The sequence below is a fragment of the Cottoperca gobio genome, chromosome 7 (genome assembly GCF_900634415.1).
Source record: "Cottoperca gobio chromosome 7, fCotGob3.1, whole genome shotgun sequence".
Classification (NCBI taxonomy): domain Eukaryota; kingdom Metazoa; phylum Chordata; class Actinopteri; order Perciformes; family Bovichtidae; genus Cottoperca; species Cottoperca gobio.
The window spans coordinates 5,358,354-5,377,471 of NC_041361.1; the positions used below are offsets into that span (position 1 = coordinate 5,358,354).

The 19,118-nt window shown below is 41.9% G+C and overlaps 1 protein-coding gene across 1 annotated transcript in view; it reads left to right on the forward strand.

The window, feature by feature from the left end:
* LOC115011156 (cadherin-4-like) overlaps positions 1-19,118 on the forward strand; it is a 195,819-nt gene that overhangs the window by 122,090 nt on the left and 54,611 nt on the right. The window contains exons 4-5 of the mRNA XM_029436164.1: positions 10,135-10,361; positions 17,406-17,594. Of these exons, the coding sequence (XP_029292024.1) occupies positions 10,135-10,361; positions 17,406-17,594 (416 nt within the window). The remainder of the gene's footprint in view (positions 1-10,134; positions 10,362-17,405; positions 17,595-19,118) is intronic.

Consider the following 19,118-nt stretch of genomic DNA (forward strand, 5'->3'; position numbering starts at 1 on the left):
GTTCAACCTGTGTGTGTGTGTGTGTGTGTGTGTGTGTGTGTGTGTGTGTGTGTGTGTGTGTGTGTGTGTGTGTGTGTGTGTGTGTGTGCACACAAACGCATCAATGTGGACACACAAGTACACTAAAACCACTCGGCTCTGTCATTCTTTGGGCTAACCCTAACCCTGTTATTGTTTGTAAGCCCTTAGACACATTTAGCTGACAGTTTTAAGACCCATCTGTCACTTCTCTGTAAACGCCGCTCATTCAGCTCACAAGAAGGTTCAGAGCTGCTACATAATAGAAAAACATTGTGTACTCACATGATAGTGGCACAGATGCCCTCAGGAAGATGTTGTTAGTAATCATCAGTGACTAATGTTTCGCCTTTTGCTTGCTTGATGACACTATACTCTAGCTTGCAGGTTTATACACACACATACGCAAGTTCTGTATGTACACACAGATGTACCCACACACACACACACACACACACACACACACACACACAGGTCAGCTCTGTCGTTTGTTGAATCATAGTATCTTACCACAATTAGAAGCATGCAATTTATTCTTATCTCAAGTCAACTCCACCGATTTCACACATTCTAGTCTGTTTACGGTAGGGTTGGGTTTGTTTGACCGATTCTTTTGAGGTGTTTTTTGTCATTTTATTTAGTTCATTTATTGGTTTATTGAGTTAGAAAAAAAGTGAGATTACCCGACCTTTATAGCCACACCTCTGCTAGGGGCTAGTGGCTCACCCAGCCCCAACACGTCGGCAGTCAAGATGCATTATGGGTAATGTAGTCGCCAGGTAAAGGACATTATCTCTACTATACTATGCTATTTATAGACTTTTGAAGTTTAAGTGGTTAATACAGGAGCAATCATCAAGTAGTGTTTGATCCAGTTCTAGCTTAAAAACTGTGAAATCAATACACAGTAATGAAAGTTTAACTACAAAGTGTAACGTGTAGAAGTCCATGCATCATTTACTTCATAGTGTTGCAGTTCTACGATCTCTTTTGATAATTAGTGCTCTGTATTTTTAGTGTTCTTACTCATTCTTGGAGTCATGTCACTGATTTGGCCGTTTGTTGAACTTTCTGCTCAGTTCTTATCCGAGCGAAACTTCAGACCCACTAATTGCATGGTTCAGCCTTCGTAGTCCACCATCAGCCTGGGGATTTCAGGGATCACAGCCTGATGGCTATCTTTCAAGGGAAAAAAAGAAAAGATAGAACCTCTTACTACTGAAAAAAGCGTGTTCCTTATCCTCCGTACGGATTGTGTAATTACATGTATGTTTTTCCACGGTTTATTGGCTTGAGGGAATACTGTGGTTTATGCTCTGACCCCATACAATTGAAAAAAACAGAACCCTTTCTTAAAGTTTTGATGGAGAGATGCTGATTAGATTTGAGAAATACAGCCTCTATTTCCTCCAGCAGTTGGGGAAAGCAATTTTGTGCGGTTTGCTTCCTTGGGGAAGCTTGAGAAAACAATATGAAAATTATTTATTTTTCTTTACAACAAGCATATTTGATGCTTGCAGGCAAACACTGAAATAAAGGCAAAGTTGACGCCTTTGTTTTTTATGGCTTTGTACTAAGCTTTTCTTTTCTTTTATACTTGTGCATCTGCAATTTTCCTCGTGTTTTCCAGTGTGACAGAGATTATAAGTGATGCAGTTGTTAGGGTGGGGACTGGGAGCTGTTACAGAAGAGGTTGATGGACATAAGAGAGGTTGGACTGAGCAGACAAAAGGGGTGGAGTAAGGTTAGCAAAATTAGAATGCATGAAAGCAAAACTAAATCCTGCAGAACCTGACTTGATGCAAATGACTGACGACAGCAGTCCCTCTCAGAGTACACTGTACACTCTAGGACTCAGGACTCAAAGACTCAGTCTTACTCCAGTCTATATTACCACCACCGCCAGCATCATCTCTCAGCCTCAATAGCCAAGAGCAGTCCTGCAGACGCCACACCGTGTTACACAAACACACACACATTCTAACCTCAGTCTGCTGACGTCCTGTTGGACTGCATCAGATCTCTTGCTGCGGGGCTTTAGGCATTGCAGGGAAGTTGTACATACAACAGTGATACGAAATCTGTGCCAAGGCTCAGATATCCTGTATCTTTTTAAGTCCGCCATTGAATTTGTAGGCTATGAATCCAGAAAACTCGCTGGACCGCAACCGCCAGAGTGTTTTAGAGTTGTTGTTGTTGTTGTTGTTTCCCATATAACCACAGAATGGCAGGGTAACATCGCACAGATATGAGCGGTGGTTTCCTGTGTAAATACCTTGTGTCTGTGTTAACTATGTGTTCTTGTGTGGGTGTGCTCCAGAGTAACTAAACGTGCTGCACGGCACATACCACGACTGTAAAGAAAGTTGGGGAAGTTTGTGCTTACTTTCATTCTGCTGTTATTCCATCCTCTTTTTCTTTTTTTTTCTACAAAGGGGCTTTTCTCTTCCTGGGAGAGGCTTTATTCTGCCTGATCCCTCTCTCTCTCTCTTCCACTGCCTTCTCTCCTAATCACCACTAAAGCCAGCCCTAATTGCCAAAAGACATTTCTCTCCCTTTTTCATTCTCTCTCTTTCTTGCTGTTTTGCTCTCTTTTAGTCTGTCTTCCATTTTTTTCATATCGCACCGCAAACACACAGTGCAGACGAGAAGAAGGGGGTTTTAGTAAAAACAATACCGAATGAATACGAGTGGATTTGGTTTTGATTACGCTGGAGGTGGAACTACTTTATTATAATTACAGGAAATCCTGTACCTATTGAGGTGGTTAAAACACTTTCTATAGTGTATTTATGTGTGCGACTGGTGTTGTTTATGTTGGTTTTTCTCATTTTTCGTGAAAAGATGTGTTGCGGCCATGGTTACAGGCATTTGTAAGTGTTGTGTGTTCATATATAGTTTAGCCTTTCCTTGTTTTTCTGAGTCATACAGGCAGTAGCACACTGTGATTGTTTGGATTCCTGATGTCAGCTCGAGCAAATGTTCAGTTCTCCTTCCTGGGAGAGATGGCGGAGAATTGATGAAGGCCAATCAAACACTTCTACGCTTGTTTAGAGGAATACTAATCAGTCATTAGAGAGTTGCTGATTAGTCAAAAACAATGTCGTTGTGGTCGGCCTCTGTGAATATGTATATGAATGTGCTTGTGTCCTTGTGCAATGTTGACTCGTAGGATTAAACATTCTCCTGCATATGCACTGTGGTTTGCTGTACTTACATTCTGCAATACATACACAAATACAGGAGAACAATGTACGCTTAGATTATTTGCACTATTATGAATAACAGTATATTCCCCCAACTATCAGCCTGTAGACTGCTGTACGTTTAGTTTAAGTTCTTTATTGACACATGCACAACACTGACAGAGAAGCAGTCATTAGGAATGAACATCTAACGTCCATTCTAGAGTCCATGTTGAGATTCAATTTAGTGTATCCTACTGTAGTGAAGTTTAGGAAAACCCCACTGTGTGTGTCGGCTTCCAGCAGCCTGGGAAATGCCAAAAACTGTTGAATTGTATCTTTTCCAGCCTGACTGCTTCCCTAAATGTTGATTTGACAGTTTCACAGAGCAGAAAGTTTGAACAACTGACACACAACGCTGAACTCAAAGTAGGTGTACAGACAAACATAATTAAGTCTGTTACCAGCCAACGGTGTGAATGCCAAGTCTCCAGCAGCTCTGAGATCAGCCAGCCTGTTAGCACTAGTCGACCCCCTTCCAACCCTATTCAGCCACAGTTACAGCAGCAGCCCCTTGATTAGCCATCCAGCAGCGCCTCAGCTTTGAGAAGAGCCAATCTAGATGCTAATTAATTCATTTCACATCAAATGTGCAGTGTAGGTCTTCAGAATACAGGTACGGCAAGCATTAGTACTAATTCCATTAAAAAAATTAATTAAAAAAATTCAACTTTGCACTGAAACGCATAAATATTAAACTGAAAAAAAATGTTTTAACAAGTCTGCTGAACTACATATATATAAACCACCATGCTGTCCACTCAACTTCTTTTTAACCTTAGTTGACAGAGAGGTTTAGAATAAACGCAGGTGTTTTGAGGAGGCGTATGACCTCCACACTTACAGGAGTGCTCACATATTTACAAAGCAGGCACAGGCATACAGCTATTAGCTTTGTGTTTGCCTCAAGCCCTTCCTTGTTTCCCAGCCTTCTCTCATTCATTCGTTTAAAATTTAATGTGGAACGAAAGTAATAACAGGATTTTTTAGAATACAGAGAGAGGTGCTTTGGGGTTAAAAGTTGCCTTGCTGCATCTACAGCCTAATATCTCATGCTGACATTTTGGATTTTCACCCAGAGAAAGCGGAGCAGTGAAGAAAAGTGTACTTGTGTTCAATCAAACAAAACACAGAATAAAGCTGCTTAGTTTTGCATAAGACACCACAGGGCATCCATATCCAGGACACACACTCTACTTTCACTTTATGGTACACAGACCACTGCAGTAGAACAGGGTTGCTGTATAAGCAAGACCGGTAAAGTTTAGAGGAACAGAAACTGGGAAACAACAAGTTTGTTCCATGAAAAGTACAAAAACAAGAAGATACTTACGACTGGAATTTATTTAAAAAAGTAATAGTACATGGGGCTCCCGCTCCACCAGGTGAGCTATCAGTGATTACACTTAATATATTCGTTCTTTATCAAACATCTGTTTTTGTTTTTTTTATAATTAGGAAAAAAGGATATTTGGCTTGATGTGTTGTCTCCACACTTCATTCATGATGGTGATACAAAGTTTGAAACAGCTGTGTCGAGTGGATGTTCCCTCTCAGGGGGGATTTGTAATGTGAGCTGGTCACTGCCATCATGCGTTTTTAGGTTTCTGGAAAGGATGGAGAGATCAGCCGGTCCCCAACATTGGCTCCAATGAACCGGCTCCCTGAGGGGATTCTAAAATTGCTTTAAACTCCCTTCCATCACGAGTTTGTCTCCCTTCGTAGGAGTAGTTCAGTAGTGAACAGTGGACCTGGCTCTGTTTAGTAAGTCACTGAGGGCCCAGCCCGCTGTAGAGCTCCGCTCTGCTCTGATTAGACTGCACACTCCCCATGGTGCTTCTGATCAGCAGCCATACTCCTCTCTCACCAGCCATCTCTTTATCCCGCCCTCTGTTTCCATCTCTCTGAGCTCCATCGCTCTCCCTTTGTCGCTCTTTTGCTCTCTCTTTCTCTCCTCTTTCATTCTATCCATCTATCCATCTGTCCCTATCTCTCGGGAGGCCAGCCCAATTAACCTGTTTAAACAGCCATCTGAGCATCCCATCCATTCCAATGTGCCTGTGTGTGAGAGAGCCCGTTCACTGAGCCAGGATCCCAGTGCCAGGCCCCCGTCCACTGCGCTCCCAATCCTCCTCCTCCACCTAGACTCCCATTTCTCTCTGCTCCTCCTCTTCCTCTTCATCATCCTCTTTCTACTTCCTCTTGTCTTGTTCTCAATGGGCCTGATTGTAGCAGAGATCGTGACTGGTAAGAGTGTTTTCTATACTGTTGTGTAGAGCACATCTGATGCATTCAATGCACCACACTTTGAACAGTTTAAACGGCTGCAGCTATAAACTCTGCTGCCTCTGGAGATCGCCACTTTAGCTACTGCAATTTGCCTATGAGCTTTTTCACCTCTTGCCTTTCTCCTCTCTAATGGTCTTTCATTCATTTCCCTGTCTCTCTGATTGCCACCTCCACACACCCCATCCTTTTATCAATCTCTCTCCCTCTCCCACGCCCTTCCATTCCCACCCCCCCCCCACCCCCCCACCCCCTCGCCTCTCACCTTCTCTCTGTCACTCCTCAGCTTTCTCTCTCCCCTGACTGTATCCCTTTCTCACTTCCCTTTCAACACTTGTCACCTACTTCCTGTCAGGCTGTCCAGAGAACACCACAAGAAGGTCACAACTCTTTTTAGCGATATTTTCCTCCTTGTCCTTGTCTTGTTGGGGGGAGAAGAGAACTTTAATTAGAAAAGTGAGGAAAATGTAAAGATTTAGTTTGGGGGGAGGAGGGGGGGTGTAATATTAAAGCAACATTTCACTACATTTCAAGCAATTGTGATAAAGAAATCATGGAACATGTTCCCTCCCTACGTGGAAACGCACATATAGCATGGTAGCATTTGTAACTGCGGTGTGACTGTTCACATTGTTCACATATACAGTGGAATAGTGCTGGGCTGGCTGCCTGCCACACTGGGGTGTCTGTGTTATTTGCCAGATCAATGCACAACCTGGGCCACTGCTTTAGACGACTTGTTAATGTGCAGCACTGTGCCGTTGGGCTTCATTGCTTTGTTGCTGGCCGATTTTATAATCTCTCTTATAGCAGTAACGACCCAACTGTGTGAAAGAGGAGCTATTGGAGGTGTGTGTGTGTGTGTGTGTGTGTGTGTGTGTGTGTGTGTGTGTGTGTGTGTGTGTGTGTGTGTGTGTGGGTGTGTGTGTGGGTGTGTTGATGGAGGAGTAAAATTGGCACCATATTTTCCTTTTTCTTTAATTGGTGCAAGAACAAGACCCTCTGGGTACTCTTTGCGCAGCCTGTCACTCCATTTGTGTGTGGGTATTGGTGCAGTTAGTTCAGCTTGTCATTGTTGAGACATGCAGCCAATCATAGAGAATAAATGCCTACACACACACACACACACACACACACACACACACACACACAGGAACTGATTATACACTTTTGCAACTACAGCATCTACTACTTACCTCAGTATTTATTGGCTCATCAATCGTTTCTTTTACCGATTTTCCTGTAAAGATTTTTTTTTTGAGGTTTTTGTTTTACCAATAAACAAATAGTAAGCAGCATATTAAATCTCCACAATAGAGATCTTAGCTTGAGGCGACCCTACAGCATTTCTGACCATCACCATTAGTGCCTCTGAGCAGAAAAGAAGTAAAGAATTGAGGAATACAAATGTGATACAGGTTCTATGTATTAACTTTGACACAGGTTTAGATGTAAGCCGGCACCCTGGGCAGGTCCCCGGTCCATCAGAGCGCTGTCACATATAGTCGCTCAACCTTTCACACACATGTTTGAATCCAGGACATTATCGCCATGAGGTCCTACCCACTGCAGCAACGGATGTCTTTAATGCGGTTGATCACCCCCCCCCCCCCCTTTGACTACCCTTCCCCTCAGTGTGAAGCCTCAGCCTACAGGCCTCTAGCAGCCATGACCGCAACACTGCTGCACTGGTGGCTGCGTGCCTAGCTCAGAGAGAGACGAGAAGATAATATGAGGACAGTGAGGGAAGGGACAACAGACCACCTGCTGCTTTTGTTTTTTTCGCACTGTTCGACTGTTTCACAGATACAAGGACTTAGAAATAAAATAAAGCATGCTTTCAGTTTAATTTTTGACTTTCTTATTATTTTATAATCAGGCAGCCTGACAAAAATCTATTTGCACAGATACATGTTTGCCAACTGGTGTTTGTTATTGTTACGCCCCCACCTTCCAAATTGAATCTTTGAAAATCTTCAAAAATAATGGTAAAAGATATGAACTAGGATTAGACGAAATGAAAGACAATGTGACAAACCAAGAAACTGACATGGTCAGCTACACAAAGAGAAAAACTATTTGATAAACAGCAGAGGCCTTTCTGCCTTTTGTGTTGATGTAATCCATCTCTTATGTCCTGTCTCCTCCTGTCTAGACCAGGACATTTGTGCAGCACCTGCTACATTCAGTGTTGTTGATGAGCTGACTCAGCTCTGAGTGGCGGTCTGGACATCTAGCCTTAGAGAGAAGGGTACTGACAAGATCACAGGCATATTTAGGCCAGACGGAACAAAAAGCCAGATTTACTCGCAGTTTACTCTCTGTAATAGAAGCCTTGTTTCAGCTGTTGTGGAGACGTGGGAAGAGAGGAAGAGAAGATACTGCAGTGAGTTATGGCCTTCAGCTCAGGGTTACAATATGCCGTCTAGACATTGTAATCCGACAGAGGAAAGGCTGCGGGTGCCGTGAGGGAGGAAGGAGATGAGGATGTGGCCAATACAGGCTACACTTGTCTGTGACTCGTCTTCTCATCTTCTCATGAACTCGGTGAAAGTCTCATAAGAGATCAGACACAAGAGTGCACTGGCAACGCAGAAAGCTCCATACTGAACTATACGGTGCCATCTTAATGTGATAGAAAGTGTTTCATGTCAACCCCGGAGAGCACAACACGACACAGAGATTTTCTTTCGTGTCTTAAAGATTTCTTCTCTGGCTTCTCTGTCCCATGCTGGAGAAGCATATCTCCTACTTATTGTATTATACGTAATGTTCAGTTTTGAAGCAGGTGGAAAGGGACATGTTTTATATTTCAAGCTCATTTGCGGCATACTTGCCACAGCTTGCAATCAAAATGTTGTGTATAGAGCGAGGATGCTCTGATGATTGAGGCTTAAGTTTCATTTAGTCTCCGCTCATACAAATGGCTATTTTGGGTCATTTCATTTTCTGTTCCAGTAAAACTATTATTTCTCTCAATACAATCAGAGCCCTGTTCTCCTTGGTTCTGTACAGTATATGGTGTCTTTGTCGGGCTTTAATTCACACACAATGTTTACATGACATGTGGATATGTTCATACTATCGTGAAACACTAATTCAGAGACAAACACATGTGAGGGAGTTTTTTTATTTTATTATTATTTGCTGTCAAAATGTACAAAATGTGTGAAAAGTAAAATTAGTGATTTATGTCCTTTCGGTTCTATTTATCGAAATTAACTTTCCTAAATATACATACTGTGCAGATACTTACAAACAGGCCATGCCCTCTAAGTGCAGGAAGACAAGAGTCCCTGAAGAGTTGTTATTAGCACTGACTGGTTTAGTGTGACTGTATTAAATGGGCTGTACTAATGACAAAGGTGAAAACTCTAGTTTGAAGTTTTTATGTTCTCATACAAACACAATGAGCCAATAAGGAGGATAAAAGTGGATCTGGGCCATTAGATGTGAGAACGTATGAGAAAACTGTGGGATTCTGAATTAAGATACACAGACGCACTGTTCAAATCAATCACTGTCAACTACAGTGCAACGCAACAACAGATATTTTACATAAATGTAAGCAGACATAGCACCTATCGCAAGCAGGTTTTAAGTTTCCTCAAGCACATTTTCACTGTATACTGACATAAAAACCCATGCATGTGTGAAAGAAAGCTTTAGAAAATGGGTAGCTGCGATGTCAAATTAGCATTTTGAAGAAAATGGGTGCAATAAACCTGGCCATCTTCCTCAAGCCATTACCCTAAAATATATTTTACGGCGAGATGGTGATGTGTTAAGTACTGCAGTGTTTGTGGTTTTCATACGTCTTCAGTTTATCTCGTCTCAGTGTAAACACAAAGTGTAGAGAGAAGAGGATGGGACAGTTTGTGCAGCAATCATGGTGAAGGCACATGACCTCATGGCTGAGCTGCCAGAGATAACTGGGGAAAGACTAGAAATAGATCGATTAGGCCTTCAGATTTAAAGCTAAAAGCATCATTTTTGTCACTAAGGAAAAAACATAGTACCGTTAAAATGCCACAACACCAGTGAAATCAATATTTCTTGACAGTACAGTTTTGTTATTTAAGAATATAAATGTACGGTGTATGCAAAAGGGGCTGATGATCATTTGAATGTTATGCTTCTGTAGGTACATCATTTAGTTTCCCTTGTACTATGAATTTCTTCAAAAAGTAACCAGTTGTATTTGTTTTATGTTTTATTTGTCTTCCTCTCTGTATTTAATTACTAGTCAATTATATAAGATCAATGTTTCACCCCCTCTACAGTAACAGCACAACACATCATGTGGCAGTTTTTGTCACAGGCAGCTTTAGGGAGCAATCCTCAAGAGTCTTTTCCTCGTGATGTTTTGACCTATAACTAATGGAGACAAATGGTGAGATGCACCAGAGTCAAACCAGGCACAATGATACAATCTCTCCAGGTAGTCCCTCCCTACTTCCTCTACTGAGGTGTGTGTACTATAGGTGTACTGTATGTGTGTGCTTGCAGGTCAACTGTCACGTGACGACACTATATATGCTTTAATGAATAATATAATAAATCTTCTCAAATCTCTTATCTACAGTGAAGTTCGATGACTGCGTGGGGAATGAAGCTGTGGTTTTCCAGAGCAGTGATCCTATCTTCAGCGTGCGGACAGATGGGTCTATCTTTGCCCAGGGAGAGGGAGCCAGCCTGGACGAACCAGTCCAGTTTAAACTAACAGCAGGTGGTCCAACCACACATGCTTGGGAGACTGTGATCCAACTGGCCCTAATTGACCCACCATCACCTCAACTAAATGAAAATGAGGTGAGTTTTACTCTTATTGAGCACATGCACAGACACGCAAATATCATGCTTCAAATTTCAATTATCCTCCCCAGTGGTCTGGTGATAGCAACAGCCAAGAATCAGGTCAATACTCCTTGGGGTTTGAGAGAGAGAGAGAGAGAGAGAGAGAGAGAGAGAGAAGGAGAGACTGAGACTGGATCAACAAGAAGTAGCAGCAGCACATTGCTGAAAGTGATAGAATAAAACTGCGGGGGGAGCATGATTCCCCTCAGCCATAAGCTGTTTTTGGATAACATCCTGCGCCTTGGATACCCCAGGGGTCCTTGACTCGTCATCCTCTACTTAAAAGCTGTCAGAGGTCAGGTGCAGATTGAACAGCCTGAGCTCAACCGTCCCCATGACTTCAGAACCACAAGGCCAGATCTGATATCAGCACAAGTGTTGATCAGATTAGGTAACGACTACACACATAATTAGTGTTCACTTACAAAGTGCAATTCTAGGCATCTCATGCAGGAGACAGGACAGGTGTATCACTTACGAGACATAATGACTGATCCAGGATCCACTAAGTCTTGGTAGGCAAACAACAGCTTAAAACAGCGGGAAAATATTTGACTAAAACAGTTATACTTATTCAATCTCACTGTTCTCATCGTGTCGGCAGCTGTTTTCAGTGAAAAAGCTTTAAAGACACAGATGAATGCAGAGTGAATAGTGGGCTTACGTTCATCAGGGGCCGGTGAACACGAGTCCAAACACATGATGTTGCTCTGGATGTGCTAGATGTGTGTTAACAAGTTTATCAGTTTAAAAGGAGATAATATGTCAGTGTTGTGTTCACTTGTTTCTGCTGCCCTCAAGTGGCCAATAAAACATGTCGATGCAGAAATAACAAATGTATCCGATGTTACTATTTAGTATATTATTAAGAAACTGCTCTCGTGAATTTATGTGAATTTCAAAAATTCTAGTAGACCAGGTCTGAGGGCAGCAGACCCCCTCACGAGACGTCACCTTATTTCAGTGTTTAGCCAGAAAGACACTCTCACACAAGTCAGAATTGTAAACACAGAGATTTTGGCAACATTTTAGATGGATTTCAGAATACATTTTGAACTATACTTCCATCATCTTTGAGTCTTGAGTTAATCAGAAGCAAAAGATGAAAAAAAAATCAATGCAAAACCTCTCTGATGCACAAGCCAGGTTATTTTTGATTTATTGAAGGTGTCAACGTTTTCCAATCGTTTAATTACTTGGAGTTTTTATATTTGGAGAGCCAGCACTTAAAACTATTTAAAACCAGCTTTATTTATTTTGTAGTGTGCATGGCCAGAACATTACAGATGGCACAAAGTCAGTAATAAAATATAATTGTAACAACAACAAATAGGGAGGCAGCGTGGGACATTGGCCAACAAAAGGATCTAACAGTGGGAGTGGGTGTAAATATGAGTATGTTGTTCTGGTCTGAATATGTTGGCCTTTATTCTCACCCTATTGTAGCTTAGCTGCTTCAAGTGATTCACTGGTTAGTATGGTGTGAGCTTCAGTATTAAACAACAATGTGTTAAAGGTCAAATGACTGGCTATTCGAACAATTACAGAGCTCGACAGGGCCAAAGGTCAGAAATACGCTACACATTGGAACAAACATGAATGCAACGCAAGCAGGAACAGAAAGCAGGGCGCTGAAACAAAATGTGATGTTTCATTATGGAAATGCCGCTTTGTGGAGTGCTCTGTTGAATAATAACTTCCAGATGTCTGGGTAGCCAGGGGCTGGCTGATATCAAAGCGTGCAGGGTTTTGGGGAGGCAGTGGCGTGGAGGGGAAGAGCTGGGACCACCGCCAGCTGGCTAAAGCTGATGGCACCAGGGCTGGGGGGCTGCATCCATTTCATACTCACTGACTCCTGTTCACATAGCGTTAGTGTGCGTAAGCGTGTGTGTCGGGTGTGTGTGCGAGAATGTTATTTGTTTGTGTTTTTGTTTTTCTTATAAGAGAATATGTTGGATCAAGTGTGAATTATGCAGATTTTGCGTAACGTTTTAATTGCTGTGTAGGGTCGATGTGTGGTTGTGTCTTTGTTTAGGGCATGACGTGTCTTATGATTGGAGCAGTGCAGGGTTGCATGCCAAAGAGTGTACGCCGTCCTCTGCGCTGGATCGAAGGAAATAACACAACCTTTAAATCTCTGGGATCGGTGGAGCTGTCGTTAAAACTTCTGATATCTGACTCCAGTTTGCTTCTGCTCCTTATCCTCCATCTTTCATGATAGTTTGAATAAGTGCACAGACATCTTCGCTTAACCTGTTTTTTTAATCAATTTCGTCACCTCAGAGAATCAGAACTGCACAGTTTGATCAGAATTACACATTGGCTAGAGAAAAGCCCATTTAAGCCTTTTGCAGCAGTGATGGGCACAACCCTTTCTCCATCTCTCGTTCTCTTTCTCTGTTTTCTCTCTCTCTCTCTCTACTTCTCTCCTCAGGGAACTCACTAGTACCTGTTAGCATGTGTAGATAAAAGGATTTGGAGCATGACTTATTTAGGCAAGGGGAGGGGAGGGGGGGCCACATCTGCTTCTGACAACTCTTCTCCTCATCCCCCTCATTTCATCCCAAACACGTCTCGCCCCACCTCTGCCTCCCCACAACGCACTGGTGGGATGTGGGGCAACCAACCCCTGCAGTCAACCGCACTAAGCCTTCCTCTCTCTGAAGAAAAAGAATACATTTGTCCAGACCCAGCTCACATCTGTCTCATCCCGCTCTGCTGACAAACCCTGTTTGTGCACACATGCATGTTGCGCTTGGCAGAGGTTGGTCTCCTGAATATGGACTAAATGGATCATGTGCATGTTTCAGTGAACTTGTCACACAGTACAGTGAACATGGAGTATTGCAATATGTGTGTTTGGAGGGCTAGTATGTCTCTTATACAGAACACAGTTAAAGAGGAGGAGGATAGGTCGTTGGTACTGTTTGGGCCCTGAGCATTAGAACAAGCTGCTCAGGCTCGTGAGTATGATCAAGTTTGCTTCAGTTTCAGGGGTTTCAGCTCCCTTAGTGGTCGAAAGAGGAACTGCTGCTTTCCCTCAACTAATAAATGGACACAAAAACAATTTTAACTTTTTACTGCCATATACTTTCTAGACCAGTTTGTTACACTAACTGCATTTAAAGCTGATGTAATCAATATTTCTGTGTTTACAATGGATCAGATGACTAAGTGTGTGTAAAAGGTGGCTCTCATAGTGACAAACCCACAGAGAATTATCACTCCGCAGACCACGACAGAGCTTTTAAGCGTTTTATAACTGATTGTTTTGCTCATACAACCCACAACTTTACTGTTTTGGTTCAGACTTACTGTTAATCTAAGATAGACCCACTGAGCACTACTTTCCCAGCACCAAAAAGAATACAAACAAAGCGACTAGTATCATATTTCAAATTGCAACTATTTGACAGTCCAAATTTGTTTCTTTCAGCATCATACCACATGCTTTTCTCTGCGTAACCACCTCTCCTTCTACGCTGTTACTGAAAGAGCCCTGGATTACACAGTACATGGCGTCTGAAATGTAGCGCTTGGTTGATGAAACTGAACATGACACCTTAGCCCATGCACCTCCACACCCCTCCCTCCCCGCCCACACAAACGCATACACACCATATGCCGGGTTGCTTGACACATTTCCTTTAAAGCAGCCTTAAAAGCTTTTCTCCTGGGCGTCCATCTAATGAAGTCAGCCTTGAAAGCATTGTTTCCGCTGGCAGATACAAGCCAACCCTCTGAGACGTTGACCAGGCAAGAACAAACAGAAAGAGATAAAGAGAAAACACTTTTTATAGACTACATTGTGTAGGACCCCTACACTTTCAATATGTGCCAGAAGCCATGGCCATCTTCCACACTGTAGCCCGCCCCTGTGTTGTATTTTATTTTTATTCTCAAATGTCAACAGCTGGAGAGAAAGTGTTGAATTGCACAGAAGTAATATGAAATGGAAAATTGGAAGAGGTATTAAAAACACTACATTCTTATTATGTAAATGTAAGGTGATCTGCCTGCACTGTTTTATTTACTGAAATGAAACTGAAAGTTTTCCCTATCATCTCTGGCGAGTGATTTCCAATGGTTTAGTTCATATTTGTGATTAAACATCTGTTACTGGTAAAGATGAAAATAAAAAGATTTAAACTCTCTGCTCTCGGCTCGTCTGCATCTAATGTATTTTTAGCCCTACCCATAAATTAAAATCTATTAATATTTCTACGTTTTACACACTTTTTACCTGCGGGTACCCAAGTAGGTGCTGCTACAGAACACTGTTTGCACAATTCTTGATTCACATGTTAGTACATAGTACATTTGCAGCCATATAGCTACATTTCTAATTGTATTTAATGCTGGATGATGCCATATTCAACCCTTTCTATTTTGCATCCTCATATTTAATATGAAGCTATATAAAATGTAATGCTTTTGCTTTAAAGTTCTGTGTACATCCATGCACTGCTATCATTGGACCACCCTGTCTAAATAAAGAGTGAATGAAAGAATGAATGATAGAGGGGGAGCTGGTGATAGGTGAAGCTCTGTGCTGCTGTTTTACCTGCTGGTGCACCGTCAGCCTAACGCGGCTCAGTGCTCGAGGAATCACTGTTATTGAGACGAGCTGTCAAGACCCACTGACTGGGAGGAGAGACAGAGAAAAACAATAACACTGCAAGAGGAGGGCAGAGAGGAGCAAGGCATAGCTCAGAGGAACGTGATTGAGAAAGAGAGTGCAACTAATGTATAGCTTCTGCAATGATGTTTGTGACTGAATTCTTGACATGTTTTCCCTGGCTCATAACCCTGAGATATGTTGGTAAACTTACTGTAGAACAGCCCTCCAGATTGCCAATTTGATATAACCTTTAGATAACTTATATACAGCACATCTACCATGGCCCCTGGGACACTTAGCATGTGGTAGTTAAAAAGTAAGCCTCGAGATGATGGAGCCTATGTAACCTTGAGATACTCGTGCCGATATGTGTAATGTACTTGCATTAAGAGGCAACATATCTGATTATCTGCACTCTGGTGCCTTCACTAGCCCAGAGGTACACAATTAAAGGTCTCTTACTGTATTTTCAACGACATGTGTTTGTGCTTATAGCCACTCCGGACGCATTTGTAATGAAGCAGAATCTCTGTAGTTCACCTTCATCTGTTTTGCAGTATTTCCACATGAGGACATTAATTTAAATAGGTGATACGTCTGATAGCTTCAGCATTTGATGTAGCTCTTCTGACTCGTGGGTGAGTTAATGTTCACAAGGAGATTGAAAATAGGCTCCTTTCAAGTTCCTTATTGGAGCATCTTTCAAAAAAGACAGATTTGTGACGGTCGTTCCTCTCTGCCCGCGGGGAGCCTGTAAGGGAAATGTATGATGGGAGAATATGAGTTTATAGGCTTTTTATACCCGGTGTAAATGACAAAGTCCAGAGTTTATAGTCTTTCGTACATACATGCACATATACACACAGACACGAAGGATTCACAGAGACGTGCGTGCTCACTCTGCACAGCTCCGTCCTGATCAATGAACTCATTTAGATGTTTGACAAACGTAATTTAACACATTGTGTTATGCTTTGGGAAATAACACAGTTATCTGCTCAACAACAACTTATGAGCAAACAGACAAAGTGGTCAATAGGAAGGAATTTAGTAAAACAGATGATATGTTTATGTCTTGTTTGCTAAGAGAACATGTAAGATTGCATGTAGTTTATGTTTATTTATTACTGTAATAAAGGTCCAAATTGCTGTGGAGCTTCAACTAATATGGTACAATTATTAAAACATGAATTATACATGCCTTTTGTTCAGCTCTTGGCCATTTTTTTTTTATCTCATATTCAGCATCATTGCACAGAATAAATAGTCTTTTAAAATCTGCTTTTGTTACAGCATAATTTTTCCCTTTTCCTTTTTTGTTTAGGGGTTTATCATCAGGCCAACAGGATAAAGAAAAAGCATTCAACTAAATCCCAACACGTAGAATAAGATACACCTTCCTCTTCTTTCTTAAGAATATAATTGAAGTGATTGAAAAACATCTGCTGGTTATCCGTCAAAGAATTCACTCATTTGATTGACTGTATGAAGACCCAGCATCTTATTAATACAACTTTAAAGTATGTTTTCGCACCTGCCACATTTTGCTCTGACAGTATACCGCGTCTTTGTTGTAAAGTCTTCTCCATACAGAGCATCGAAGCAGATGCTTAGAGCATTGAGGTGTGTGAAGGATCCTTGTTCTTCATCACCAGTTAGGTGCAGAAGGACCAACTGCTAGTGAACGAGTGAGCTATCGAGTCAGCGAGAGAGCGAGTGAATGAAAGAGTCAATTAGTGTGTAAGTGGATCTGTAGCACTTTGTTTCCATAGCAACATCATGCCTTCCTTCAGCTGTGGTGATGACAGAGTTACTGTAGGTTACAGAAACACATAATAGAAGCTGTTGCACAACAGCAGCACGATGTCAGAAGAGAGAATGTTTTTCATGGAGGAGACTGAGGAGCTACCTTACTCTCTGCACAACAGTTATTGTTATGACACATTTACTTGTATTTAGAGCAATACTTTCAGACACTAATGAGATGGAATCTGTATTTGTCGTCTGAGCTCATGATGGTTTAAGTTTTTCCAAACTGCCACCATGGCAACCATTGAAATCGCAGCACAGGAAACCAGACAGGAGAGCAGTTGAGTTCCTATGCACCTTTTCAGTAGCAGTGAACAACTCAAGAAATGGTCTTTGAGCAACATTAGCATCAAAGTCTGATTATCCTGTGTTTATGCGGTAATGACAAAATAATTCACAAGAATGAACAGGTCACAAAGATTTTAGAAACATCTGTTTAATAGGATTAACGATACCAAAAATGTTTGTCTTGTTGTCCTGTGAATGTTCTGCTTTGAGACGTTAGACAGTTAATGTTATCATTAACAGCACATCGCGCCTTCTAAATAAAGCCTTGTGTTTTCTTAAAGGTCACGAAGGAAGAGGGGAAAGCTGCTGAGAGGAAGGAGGCGTCCCAAGCACCACCTCCTGTCATCATGTTCTCGGGGTCCAGCCTGAACCGCTCCAAGGGTCTACGAAGGCAGAAGAGGGACTGGGTGATCCCACCAATCAACGTGGCTGAAAATTCTCGAGGACCGTTCCCTCAGATGCTCGTCAGCGTAAGTGACAGATTTGATGGACCGCATCACAGATTTGTTCTGAATGTACAGCTTGGATTTGAGGGCACTTCCCGGCTAATACTGATTGGGGGGGGGGGGTGTGATGGACGATGATAAAGAGCAGAAAGACATTAGCATAACTGCTTTGTTCTCCACATCCTCACCAATTATTATTTTATGTTCCCCTGGTGTAATTATAGCCATACAATCTTTAGATATTTAAACAGCTCTGATTGGCCCTGAGAAGTTTCCCCTTTAGACGCAGGGCAGGCTCCAGAGCAGCTAAGCAGCTAAACTCTCCCACAGCGTGAGGTCCATTGGGTTCACTGTGAAACGAATGATTATTCCTCATCCTTTCCTTTACTTTATCAGGCCATTTCAGAAAGGTTGACTGAAGTTCAGCACTATTTTAATAGCTTCTTTATAACAATACAATTTGTCACAGAATCGTTACTGAAGCAATAACTCCGGGTCTCCTGTGAGATATAAGGAGAAAGTATGAAATGCTGCTTTTCCCAGGCCCAAAAGGGCAGGACAGGAGTTCATACCATATACCCCAGAAAGAACATGATGGTTTAAACTTAAAAAGAAGAATAAACTGCATCCATGTCTTAAAAACAAGGAATATACAAATAGCAACACCTTGGAAGCCTAATCATTATTCAATAAGCTTTTCCTCATTTAGCATTCGAGATTTGAAATGTGGCAACAACAACTAACTCCCATCACGGCGTATAAGATTTCTGCAAAACTGCTAGTTTTAAGTACAAAATATAAACACAACAGGGTGAGGGTTGGAGGTCGAGTCTGTACAAGCCTGTATGAGAAAAAAGAAACATGAATAAATAAACGTTTGTGTAAATGTGTTGTTTTGCAAAGGCTCGAGCTGCAGAGTGCTTAAAATTCAGAGATTCTGTCACAACAGAATGCGCAGTTTGTCTCTCTCATAGCAAAGCTCCAGACTCGGGCTTGTGGTGTGCGCTGTAATTCATCAAAAAACATCATTCCAGGAGACCGCTGCTTCATTCCCTGCACCCACTTTCCTTCTGTCTTTATCTGGGATATCTAGACATCAGCTTTTCCTCGCTGTTTACAAAACTCTCACAGTTTATCTCTTTTGGGTCTTAAATTGTGCAAAAGAAGCACTTTTTTTTCCCCCTCCTTTGTTTCTGTTCTTTGTTTTTCTACCGGGTTTTTATCCAATCCCCAGGGAAAAGCCTGGGGAGCTGCTTGAAGGAAACTTTTTTCATGTTTTGTTTTTTTCACAGTGAAACTAAAAGATCAAGTCATGGAGGGGATAGTTTGTCAGACTTTGTTTTGGAGTTTGAGTGCTTCTACTGTAGCTGGAGTGTGTCCCATCAGCCTGACACTATCATCTGAGCCCTTCACTCGTGAAACACCAGCCCATACACACTGGTCAGAAAGTTCTGCTGTTTCCATGAGCTGGTCAGAACCAGAGAGAGTCAGAGGGGATGGGGGCAGGTAGACAGACAGAGGTTATAAAAGGAACTTTTGGAAGTATAC